This window comes from Eriocheir sinensis, chromosome 19 (assembly GCF_024679095.1).
Source record: "Eriocheir sinensis breed Jianghai 21 chromosome 19, ASM2467909v1, whole genome shotgun sequence".
In the NCBI taxonomy this organism is placed as follows: Eukaryota; Metazoa; Arthropoda; class Malacostraca; order Decapoda; family Varunidae; genus Eriocheir; species Eriocheir sinensis.
The window spans coordinates 13,085,790-13,098,196 of NC_066527.1; the positions used below are offsets into that span (position 1 = coordinate 13,085,790).

Genomic DNA, 12,407 nt, shown 5'->3' on the forward strand with positions numbered 1-12,407 from the left:
GCATGTTTTGAAGCATAGAAGTGTTGAGAAGGAGGACCTAAGAAGCGATACAAAGCGGAACAGGTCAAAAGAAGAATAATACGAAGAAGTTCCGAGTACGATAACATGGGGAGCGGCAGCCAATCAGCGGCCAGCACACCCCCAGGCAGCGAGGATTTAAATCTTCCCGGACCGTGTGGCTGCCGCGTTTTCCTCTCTCTCTCTTCCTCCCCGGCCCTGCACGCCCTCCACGCCCACCATGCCGCACAGGATCTATTACTCCGACAAGTACTACGATGAGAAATATGAGTACAGGTGAGACCGAGGGGAGGCAGGAGGCGGTAATGGCAGGGCGGTCTGATTCTTGGCCCTGCCGTTTCTTGTTTTTCAGTGTGTGCCTCGGAGGGAGATTAAACGGTTATTATTAGTTTTTAGACAGTTTTCCCCCTCTTATTCATCCACAGGCTCTATTTTTGTATCATTTGTATTATTTCTTTCACGTCGACGCTTTTCCTTGTTTGTGTGTGCATCAGGGAAATTTAAACATATTAGTTTTTAGACAGTTTCCCCCTTCTCATTCACCCACAGGCTCCATTTTTGTATTATTTTGCGGTTTCTAGTTCATTTCCACACACTGTCTGACTCATGGTGACGGGAGTTGTCATGGTCGTGTTATATAGGGTCTGGACTGCCCCACTTGCCCAGGGACCCCAGTGCTGTCCCGTGGCCTGGGGTGGACCGTAATCAGTGTGTGGAGCAACAAAGCTCTGGCCAAGTGTGAAGAAGAATCAAGGAGGACCTAAGAAGCGATACAAAGTGGAACAGGTTAAAAGAAAGGCCATGCTAACCCAGTCCTCTGTAGTGATAGGCTCTTACATAACTGAACACAAGAACATAGGGAGACTGCAAGAGGCCTAATGGCCTACATAGAGCAGCTCCAGATTCCCCCCCACTACCACTTGTCATCCTCGTCCCTGTAGCTATCCAGTCTGCTCTTAAAACAAGCTATCATCCCTGCACTCACTACGTGATTGCCGAGTCTATTCCATTTCCCCACCACCCTATTACTAAACCAATGCTTGCCTATTTCCCTCCTAAACCTATACTTTTCTTATTTAAATCCATTATTGCATGTTCTATCCTGTTGGCTAATTCTCAGTACTTTATACTTATATCGCCTTTGTTGTAACCTGTGACCCATTTGAATACTTCTATCAAATCTCCCCGCACTCTTCGTCTTTCTAGTGAATTTCATATACAGCAGGGAGGCAGACAGAAGTTATCAGGATGAACTCAGTAACGGTCATATATTGGGGAGGCCTGTGTGTGTGTTGTCTGAATTTTAAACATTGTATTAGTCTTTATGAACAATAATGTGGCTGATTTGTCTTGACCCGTTTTTCAAGGTGTGGTTAGTTGGTTTTGTTGATTTTTATATCTTTTCATGTGACTGAGTTTGTAATATGGTGACTGAACTCTGTGAAAATCCAACACCTCTAACTAACCACATCCCGAAGTTGGAATTGAAAAGCCAGACTAGCCACATAACTCTCAGTAAATACCAATTTGTTTAAAACATCTGGTGTGTGTGTTAACTAGTGGTGTTGATAGTTTAATAGGAGCTGAAGTCAGAGGCTACTCAGCTGAAATAACAAAAGTTAGCATAAACTAATAGAACTCCACCTTAACCTAACGGATAGTATCATAACTCATGACGATGTGACCTCTTACCCTTAAAGGATTCTATCCCTTTATTGCTTAATTAGTTAAGAACTACTTATGTACTAACTAATGGATAACCTATCAGCTTTAACGTGGTAACCTTTTGCCATTAAGGTTGGAAACATATCTCGGCCAGATACTTTGTGACATTTGTGTAATGTTTGACACTTCAGGAGACAGTGCAAAATGCCACACCCCTGATTATCATTGTTAGTGAGTGTGTGTGTTGTCCCTTGCCAGACACGTGATGCTGCCCAAGGACCTGTCCAAGCTGGTGCCCAAGACCCACCTCATGACGGAGAGTGAGTGGCGGGGCCTCGGTGTGCAGCAGAGCCAGGGGTGGATGCACTACATGATACACGAGCCAGGTACGACATGCTCAAGAAATAGGAATGCTCTCCTGTAGTCTTGGCTCACCCTTATCATCATCTCATTTTTAGGTTTCACCAAGTCTCTCCATTTATTATATGCCTCTTGCAATTTGGGAAATGCATTAGCTTTGAATTTAATCTTAATGAAATTGCTAAAAAAGGTGAATGCTTATTGGCTAAACTAAAGCTTAATAATTATATGACATTAAGTTGGTTATTTACTAATTTTCAGCTGTTTATATACATGTCTCACATATATGATTCAACACAGAAATTGAGAATAACTTGACTAAGTTAGTTTGTCACTTTACATCTGCAACGCCACTGAATTTCCACTTTTTCATGCCTTCACACAACAACTGCGTGTCACGAAACATGCCACAAAATTAATCCAGACCTGGAAAGGATTTTACTGGTGCTGGGGATTGAACCTGCAACCAGCTAGATGGGAAAGCCATTCCTTAACCAGTCAGTCAGAGAGGTACTACCTCACTCGCTGAGTGAGTTTGGAAGTCTTTCTGCATCAGGCAGGTCAAGCACTACACATCCATACTGTATAATGGGGGAACTTGATTCTGCTTAATGACACATTGCCTCACTGTCTCAAAGCACACAAAAAATTGATTTAGCCCAGAAAAGAGGAAATAATGTTTCTGATTCGGAGGATTGAACCCACAACCAGCCAGTTGGCTAAAGAGGTACTCCACTCCCAAGTGGGGTCAGGGGGGCTTTTCATGTTGGGTGGGTCACTTCAGCAGGTGTAGCCAGAGTGAGGTAAAGATTTATATTTTCAGGAATCCCTCAATGCTATCTAGTGGATTATCTAAGAAAGTGGTAGTACAGCTGAAGTAGATGATGAAGTGGGTGCAAGTTTGATACACATCAAAATCACTTAGAAGCAATGTATCATTCTTGCTTTTATATTGCTACATTAATGTGGATGATATCATCAGGAATTTGAATTTTCCAGGTTCAAAATGAATTAGTTTGAGGGGAGCAGCTGTCTGGCATGCCTTCGCGGTGTAGTGGTTAGCTTCCCGACTACAAATTTGTGAGCCTGGGTTCAAATCCCTGCCTGTACAGTTGGTGTGCAGCCCACCCAGCTGTTCATCCTTCCCTTTGGGATGGTCGATAAATGGGTACCTGGGGAAACCTGTGGAAGGTAAACTGTGGTAACCCAGATATTACACTGGCCCTCTGTTGGGTTAAGGGTGCGCTCTCACCACAGGCTCAACCAACTCCAATGGATTGGAGATGAGCACCACAGCCACAGAGCTCTATTGTATGCTTTCAACTTTACCTTACCTTTCTATCCTGAAAGACTTTTTGACTGAAAAACAAAATAAATGACCATTTATCCAAAAAAATAAACAGACCATTTATCCAAACAAAAAAAAACCAAGAGTCTGGTAGCGTGTAACATGCATGCAACTTCGCTCCGTCCCTTGACCTCCACCCTCATGTAAATGTAAAATAAATACAGTATTCATCACATGTGAAAAGGGAGTTGGCTTTAATTTTTAAAGGCTGTGCCATGGTCATACGTGCAGCAAACACAGACACAATACACATGATGCATTGCTCGTCATAATAAGCATTTAAAAAAATGACTTGAATGATGGAATTTCCCCCTTATTGGGAAATAATTACAACTATAGTATAAATGTACTGTAAAGGCACAACATTAATAGAAGTTGCTGACTGACAAGGATACAAGCTTAAGTAAAGGTAAAGGTGGGTGCATACACTATAGCTGCGCGTGGCTGTGGTGCTCATCTACGATCCGTTTACTCTTTGAGCCTGTGGTCGGTAAGAACCCGTTACCCCGGGACACAGACCAATGTGAAAATCGGATTACCACAGTTTACCTTCCCCAGGAAACCATTTATCGACCAGCCCGAAAGGGAGGATGAACTGCTTGGTGAGCCGCACACCAACTGCCCGGGCGGGGTGGGATTCAAACCTGGGTCCGTGGGGTAGTAACCAGGCAAGCTGACCACTAGACCACTGAGGCTAACACCCCTGAATTTAATATTTTGGTGTTATTATACTCCATTTGGCCACACTGCAATGACACTGAAATAATCTATTATTTGAAATAACACAAAAGCAGAATAGGGAAAGAGGGCCATTGTGACAAAACATAAGAAACACCGAGTGGAGGGAAAGCAAAGGAAGTGAACTGTACTGTTGTGGTATTAAGCGAGGAGAGAGTGAGGGAGAGGGGGTTGTGACCTGCCGTGGGAAATAAATGTTAGTAGGAGACATGATTGAGGCAGCGAGGCAAGGGAGTGTGGGTCATGATTCTATTGTAATAATCTTTCACAGTTTATATTCAGGTTTTATTGTAATCAAGTAGCCTAACTCAAGTACACAATTAACAATGGAATAAGACGATTTACATGACCACATTTTGGCTTGCCCCTTGGCCAGATTAATGGTAATAACCAGTTATTATTATTCAATGCAAAGAGCATGATAATCTTTTTCCTTACAAGTTTGGTGACCTTACATTACTGCTTATGTAATAAAAATCAGCTTGGTGACCCATATCAACAAATTGCAAACAGTACACTTCAAATGAAACCATTTTTTAAAGCCATCTTATGTTAAGCAGAAATAGAACACAGCTCATTGGTGAATGAGGTAATTGGTTGATATGCACAGCTGGCTAATATAGACAAAATAAATTTTCCAAGACATCTGCCTGGCAAAACCAAAGTAACATGATTTCTTTGCAGAGCCGCACATCCTGCTGTTTCGACGGCCCATCACCACTCCACCGCCTAAGATGGATGAGGACAAGGATGATGAATGAGGCTGCTCCTACACCTGCCCTAATGTACATCCTTGTCATGGAGCTTCTTTTAACCTCCTTCGCCTTTCTTTCTCTCTTCTTAGTTCCCCCCAACACGGGAACCATTCCAGGGTGCCTAGCACCCCCGCCTGACTCTAGATCTGTACATATAGCCGTAAGATAGGCTGACGGGCGGGACCGAGGCTGTCTGGGAGTGCTGAGGCAACAAAGTTTATGTGGTGCTTTGGTCATGATTGTGTTCCCTTTCCTTCCACTGTAGGCTCATTACACACGTATATCACATACCATTATTATTATACTTCATTGACTTTCCTTTGGTGATTTTCTTTGTTTGTAATGGAAATATATTTTCTAATAAAGATCTTTTTTGGTCCTTCACATTTCTCCATTACAGCCACCACTGCATTAATGTTTATGACCTGAAGGATGAGTTGGTGGATGTTGCTACTCCATTACAGGGAGCCTTATCTGCCAAGAGGTGAATGGCAAGGTTTAACACCACTGATCGATGATATTGCTCATTTCGGACATTCTTTGGAGTAACATGATGTTCCTTCATCTTATTGTTCCAAAGTTGCAGTCCTTTAGTAGACGAGTGAGACCACAATCCAGATTTTGGTCAGTCTGAGAATGTCAGCGACCATAGTCTGTTTCATTCCATCTATCCACTCATGAATGTAGGTGTGGCACCTGTGCATTGTTAGTTTGTGATAGCGTGAAGATCAACTTTTTATATTCAGAGACAAATTTGAATGTTTCTGTATACAAAGAACCCTCAAGTCCTATTCTATAAACCGAAAACATGCAGATTTTCATTGATAATATACCATACAAGCACACGAAAAAGGCGTGTATCAAACAGTATAGTCGAATCATACTCGAACAATCTATGTCCTTTCCAATACCTATAATTAATCTCCCTGCAGGTGCATAAAAAGCCATCCGACTCTGCAAGTGCCTGTACATAAGGAATTTTGATAATTTGTTGCATGCATCACATTCAAGTTATTATTTACTATTTCATGTTATTTCGAATATTGTTATTTACATGAAGTAAATTATTAAAATACCCTTCATTTGCACTTGCAGAGCCAGATATCTTTTAATGCACTTGAAATGAGATGAATTATAGGCATCTGAAAACCATATTCGTTCGAGTATGATCTGACTTTCCTGTTTGATACAATGACTTCTTTTCGTGTGCTTGTAGGGTATATTATCGATGCAAATCAGCATGTTTGGGATTTATAAGGACTGATTTTTCTTTTTGTATACATAAACATTATAATATAGTCTAGAAAAATTAGTTTGAATATCTATCAAGTTGATTTACTCGTATTTACAAATTAGAAATGCGCAGGCGTTTTTAAGCATAAGCTACATACCATTATGTTGAAGTTTTGTCTCCCATCACTTGTTCTTCAGGGTAGATGTACACTTAGTGATTGTAGTGCACTTCAAGTCTGGGCAAACAGCAGAGATCAGGTTTAAAACAAACAAAGCTGCAGTTTCACATTGCATTCCCAAAACTCAAGTAACAAATCTTTTAAACATACAAAACAATTCCAAAACATGATAACTATGAAATTCCATGTAAACAAACCACCAACATAAACAAATTACCAAACTTCTTTCAATGGAGTCAAATAATATAATCAGACACTGATAAAATTTTCTGCAGTCTGACTGCACTCCTGTTATTTCAAAACATTAATTAAGTAAAATCTTGCAGAAACAGCAAATTTAGGTCATGAAAATTCTAAATTGTTAAAATCTGATCTAATCACTGAACAAAAACTAAAATAACTCATCTCTCTTGGCAGTGATGCCTAATTCAAGTTGTAAGACTTCTTTGCTTGGTGAAAACCCAACAATGAACAGTAAAATGCACTTTTTACCATACCAAACAATAAAAGAATCTCACCCACCACCTCCCAGAGACTACCACAAGAATTCTAAAATGTGTAAAATCCAATGTGCTTCAAAGACAGGCTTTCTGCCATTCATGTTCATATAAAATGTTCAGTAATATTACAGGGCCAAAACTGTTGAACCCACCATGTTAAGTTGGATAAGCCTTATCAACTTAACTGTTTTCTGTAAATTACAGAGTCCACACACTAAGCCACCTCCCAAACAATACCAGCCTTCCACGTAAAGTAAACCGAAGCTGCAATAAAATTTTATGGGGACATATTACAATTACAATAGAATGAAACTAAAGACATCTAAACTAAAATTAGAATAGCTAACAGTTTTGTGTTGACACAAAATATAAACAAAATTAAATAACTCTGTAGCACAAAACTAAAATGGAGGCTCAAGATAAAATATAATTAATTTTGGGCCTTCCATTCACCCCAGTAAGATAAAACAACAAGAACACTGCTTAATGCGTCATATACAACATAAAACGTGGAATCAGCAGACCAATGAGTGGGGAAGTGATTATGAAGATTTTCATAAAACATTACTTTAACTTTCCACCATAACCCACACTCATCACTGAAAAGTTACCATGATAAGGTTCATTTTCCCAGCAGCAGTGCACACAATGACAACACCAAAAAGTTACAATGTGTAAAGAAAAAGGGCCAGCCATCTTCAACACAACACGCTGTACTGCCTAGATGAGGTAGTTACTGTTGGTCTGTGTGCGCAGCTTGGAGTTTCTCATGATGGGCTTGTGGCCTCCATGCCCCTCCATGGGGTGTGCATCCTGCCAGCAGCCCCGACAGTAATACTTGAAGCACACTTCCTCCCGGCAGAAGTATGGCCCTTGCTGCATGCCACACACCTGGCAGAAAGAGTCGGCCAGGTATGGGTCCACTTGCACCTGCATGGGATACAATACTTTGTGAGTTCCTAAGGGGACAGTTTAAGACAGCTTACTAGTCTTTTTATATATATATATATATATATATATATATATATATATATATATATATATATATATATATATATATATATATATATATATATAAACACGCTCTTATAGATGACCTTTTCTGTCAAACTTTGCTGCTAGCTGATTGGTTAAATACAGTGTCTGAATAGCATCCACTTTGGGAGGGGATATCAAGCACACCAATAACACAGGATACACTCCACTATCCACCACAGAGGCAGGGAAAGACATGGGAGTATATGTTATCAGGCTACCAATGAAAGCCAAAGCCAAATTCGTTCCAATCGCAGCAGACGGGTTAATGTGCTCATATTCTTGATTTGTTAACATCACTTGCCCAAGTCAACAACACAAGTATGTATTTGGATACAAGCTACTTTTATGTATTTCACATCTTGATGCAGACTGGAAAACAGTATTCATGACTAACGTTATATTCATTAGTTTCATAAATACAGATGGGAAAAATACTATTAGTTTAATCTGATGTACTGTGATACACAGAATAGCATATTTGCTACAAGGCATACACTAATACTTTCATCTAAGTCACTTGAGCAGATGCTAGACATATAAAAGTAAGTTGATTGTTTTCTTGTATTTAGTCCAATCTGTCCTAATCTGCATTAAAACGTGAAAATATACATATGAGGTAGCATGCATCCAAACACATGGTTGTATCGCTGACTTAAGGGAGTGATCTTAATCCCTTGATTATCTATGGCGTACCATAGTACTTCATATAAAATTTTGGCTAAGGAACCGATGAAGTACGTGAGTATGTCATCGTTCATTGACGATACACAGGACTTCATTTTTTTCAGTTTGTATGGTTTTTATGACAGTGACAAATTGACTAGTTGGCACCTTGTGTTTCAAGGACGTTGGGGATGTTGGCCTTAAGGGGGTACGATGTGAAGCCTGGGGGTGGCAGTGTGTGATTGACAAGTGTCGTGTCATGGCATCTTTCTCTCTGTCCGATAGTGATTCTGAGCGCAATATGACTTGAAAGTGACTTCCAAGGGTCAGATGATAATGAAACTCAATCAGAAGGCTTCATAAGTGACTCAGCTGAAGACTATTTGCCAGAGAATGACAGTGAGGTGAGTAGTGACAAGGGATGTGAATGGTGACAATGAAGGAACATCACACAGCCACACTCCACACAGCCCTACACTCCTTTACACTTGTGGCTGATCCCTTTGCTGATCATCGTCCTGGCACTGTTCCTGCCCTTATTGAAGATTTTTCTGGTGTTCATCCTGATGTACCAAGGAACGACATGAGTGCTTTGGACTTTTGATTTAAATAGTATACATCTCGTGAACAAAATCTATCAGAACATGTGAAAAAAATACATAAATGACTAAATATGGGTGTAAAGATAAATATGAACTACCCCCACGAAATTAGGAAAAGCATGCAAATGATATTAGTAAATAAGTATGGATTCACATTACCTGATAATTATTGAAATACAATCATAAGTGTCATCCAGACCATGTATTCAACTAATGAGCTAGCAAATAACTTGACAAAGAAAGTGCATTTTCACTTTAATGAAAATATATACTATATCTAACTACATAATATTCAACCATTAAATTACCTATAAGAGTGAGAAGGTATAAAATAGAACACACTACACTCTAGAATGAACTGAAGTCAATGAGGAAACAAATTACACAAGTGAAAATAAATAATAGGAGCCCACAGAATACACATGTTGATGGATGTAAATATTAATACATTTCTTGAGCTATTCAGAATCCTCAAACTAACTCTGAATGCATCTTCAGCTAAAATTGTGCTTTGGACAAGTGATGGATGAAAGAGAACAACTTTGTGAAGACAGTGTAAAAGGACAGGACAGAGAGAAACAATCAGGGAGACCACCAGTAATGTAACAGTAATGGATCATAAGAGTGGATGAGTATTGGAGTGTTGGCAGGCTAGTGATTGTGTGGGCAGAGAGAATGCCAGAACAAGGAAAACTGAAGACTTGCCAAGGTCATTCCATTGGGGGAAGGTATCAAAGATATAGATGTGCATTGATTTTGCACTTATATCACTTGGAAACTGCAGAAACTGGAATTGCCAGTCTTACAAATCTGAGCACATGGAAGTGGTGCTTGCTTATTTCAATGTTTAAAAAAGAACACACTAGATCCAAACCTTCTTTGTGAACTTTGGAGTCTTGATCTCAATGAATGCTGCCCGCACTGCCTTTTTGTACGAGTTCTCATTGTTGAATGTCACTCTCCCTGAGCCAATAGGATATTTGTACTTGTCCGTGTCAATGCCTGGAGAGGGAGGAATAACTTGCAGTTTCCAGGCACACAAAGGGACTACAATTTAGTAAACCTAACGAGTTAATTTGGGGGACACCAAATTGTTACATACAAAAGTGGATCACATCAGCTGATATTAGTAGGTACACAGTGCTGTATCAAATAAAAGTTAAGGATATTTACAGTGGTTAATGGTGTTTACTCAAAAATTATTTAGTTTTAATTGTGCAAGAATAATTATTGCCTAAACTAATATGAAAGGTATCAATTGAAAAATACTGTCAGTTATATATGAAAGGAAAACATTCAGTAGGTTTGTTTACAAGGTTTGATAAATCTAATTTTTGTAGAAATGAGGTTCATTAACTCAAAAGGTTTACTATAGTATTTTCTGGGTTGTTGTACATATATGCAAATAACATTTCTGCTCCATGTAGTTTTTCATTAGTATTATTAAATGCATGGTACAACAGCTTACCACAGTAGACAACACCACCAAAGAGATCATTCATGATGCTGGCCAAGCCCTCAGCACTCAGCATGCCATGCAGCGCCCCCACAAACACAGTCTTGGCAGGGTCCAGCTGGTAGGAGGGACAGCGCACAAAGTTGCTGTCGCAAATCACCCATGGAATGATTTGTACCTGTGACAGGGCAACCACCACCACCACATGAGTAACAAGGCCTCCACATGCTTTCCTTGCTATTTTTTATCACCATTTTCATGTGAAGTGCTCCTCTGAACTTGTAAACTTGAAAACTACCTCTCCCATTGCATCACTCCACAGACTTAGCCAGTATTTTCATTCATTTGTAAATTCTGAAATAGCCTTCCAGCAGCCAACATGCAGTGACAAGTCGAGCATACAACAACTCTGCACCAGTTAATGGAAGCCTCTCACCTCCTTTTGACGGATGCGTCGGGATGATATTTTGTAGTAGTAATTTCCTCCAACAGAGAAGTCCTGACTGCAGGCTGCCAGCAAAGCCTTCACCTGAGGGATAGATATGTTATTCCCTGGTGCCCTGCACATCATCACTATTGACAAGTAACAAAAGCAAAGACTTGACTAAACTTGTTACCACTGCCATCACCCTTTTTATTCTGAGCACCACTGTTTGTCTGAAATCTCAATACTACAATATTCTTTCACAAGCAGAAAAAATAAAATTAAGAATTGTCATCATCTTCAGCCATTACTAAGTCCTCTACAGGACAAAGGCCTTTCCTAATCCTCTCCACCTCCCTCTGTCTGATGTTAAAGCCTCCTTTACAACCTCACCATCTCCCCCTCAAGTCCTCCATCATGGACCTCACTGCACTGCTATATGTGGGCAGACACACTGATAGGCCTGTAAAACCTTACTGAGTCATTCTAAGATGGGGCAGAGCACCTCTCGGCCATCTACAACCCACTCAATGGCGGGATATTGTATGGAAAATAAATGTGTAAAATTAACTCACATGACGCACCACTGACCAGGACAAAAGTGAGTGAACGCCCATTATGGCGTTGAGGTTAATTAATATTAAGACGTACATAAATTAAGGAGTCAAAATTCAAAACACAATATGTAGAAACGTGCAACAGCAGGTCAAGTCTTCGCTTTTTTTCTCTCTCATCTATTGTATCAGTATAACACAAACGCTGCACTCCCTCAGAGTCTGGAATCTCTAGAACATGAGATGCTGGCGAACTCCATAACTGAAGTTTCTTTCCTTACCACAAGCACATCAAGAATTGTTAACATATAATGTAATAAAAATAACATGTCATATGAGGCGCCAAGAGCCAGAGTGACGTAAGCAACATCCCGGCCAAAATGAATATTTTTATTGCATTGTCTTCCCCCACCATCTTACTATGATGGGATACAGAAAAGGCATCAGAATGGACCCTGCAATAGGGTTGAAAATCCATCCAAGTGAAAGTATCCACAAAACCTTCTTGCCACGCTTGAGGCAAGGCTATCAGAAGCTGGTGCCAGAGTGTGAAGTATAACTCCCTCCCCACAACAGCGCAGGAAAAGCAGCCAATGACAGCCCATGCTGCAAGTCACGTGACACCCATATGCTTCACCATCACATTCTCTCTCCCCCCCTCCCGCCACACTCACTACCCTGGAATAATAGGTTGCTTTTATAATTGCTTGTACGCAACACGTAAGCCTTTCATTATTATGGTGGACAACCTGCCCCCTGAGGAGCCAGGGCCCTCCAGGGAAAGAAAAAGGTTGCATAATCCTGCAAGGTGGGAAAAAAAACCCATCACTAACAGATGAAGGAACATGGGGAAGCGTACAGATTAGGAAGTGTA

The 12,407-nt window shown here is 40.3% G+C and overlaps 2 protein-coding genes across 2 annotated transcripts; one reads left to right on the top strand and one right to left on the bottom strand.

The window, feature by feature from the left end:
* The first annotated feature begins 101 nt into the window (after positions 1-101).
* On the top strand, positions 102-5,264 carry LOC127000715 (cyclin-dependent kinases regulatory subunit-like). The gene is made up of 3 exons (XM_050864737.1): positions 102-294; positions 1,942-2,069; positions 4,814-5,264. Exons 1-3 carry the CDS (start codon positions 239-241, stop codon positions 4,888-4,890), a joined length of 261 nt encoding a protein of 86 aa, XP_050720694.1. The 5' UTR covers positions 102-238; the 3' UTR covers positions 4,891-5,264.
* A 1,129-nt stretch (positions 5,265-6,393) lies between these two features.
* Positions 6,394-11,084, bottom strand: LOC127000713 (cytoplasmic polyadenylation element-binding protein 1-like; the record flags this gene model as incomplete). Its single annotated transcript, XM_050864735.1, is given in 4 exon segments — positions 6,394-7,726; positions 9,974-10,101; positions 10,568-10,733; positions 10,992-11,084. Coding segments are annotated over 4 exon segments (597 nt in total), but the record flags the coding sequence as incomplete, so codon positions are not given.
* Positions 11,085-12,407: the final 1,323 nt, after the last annotated feature.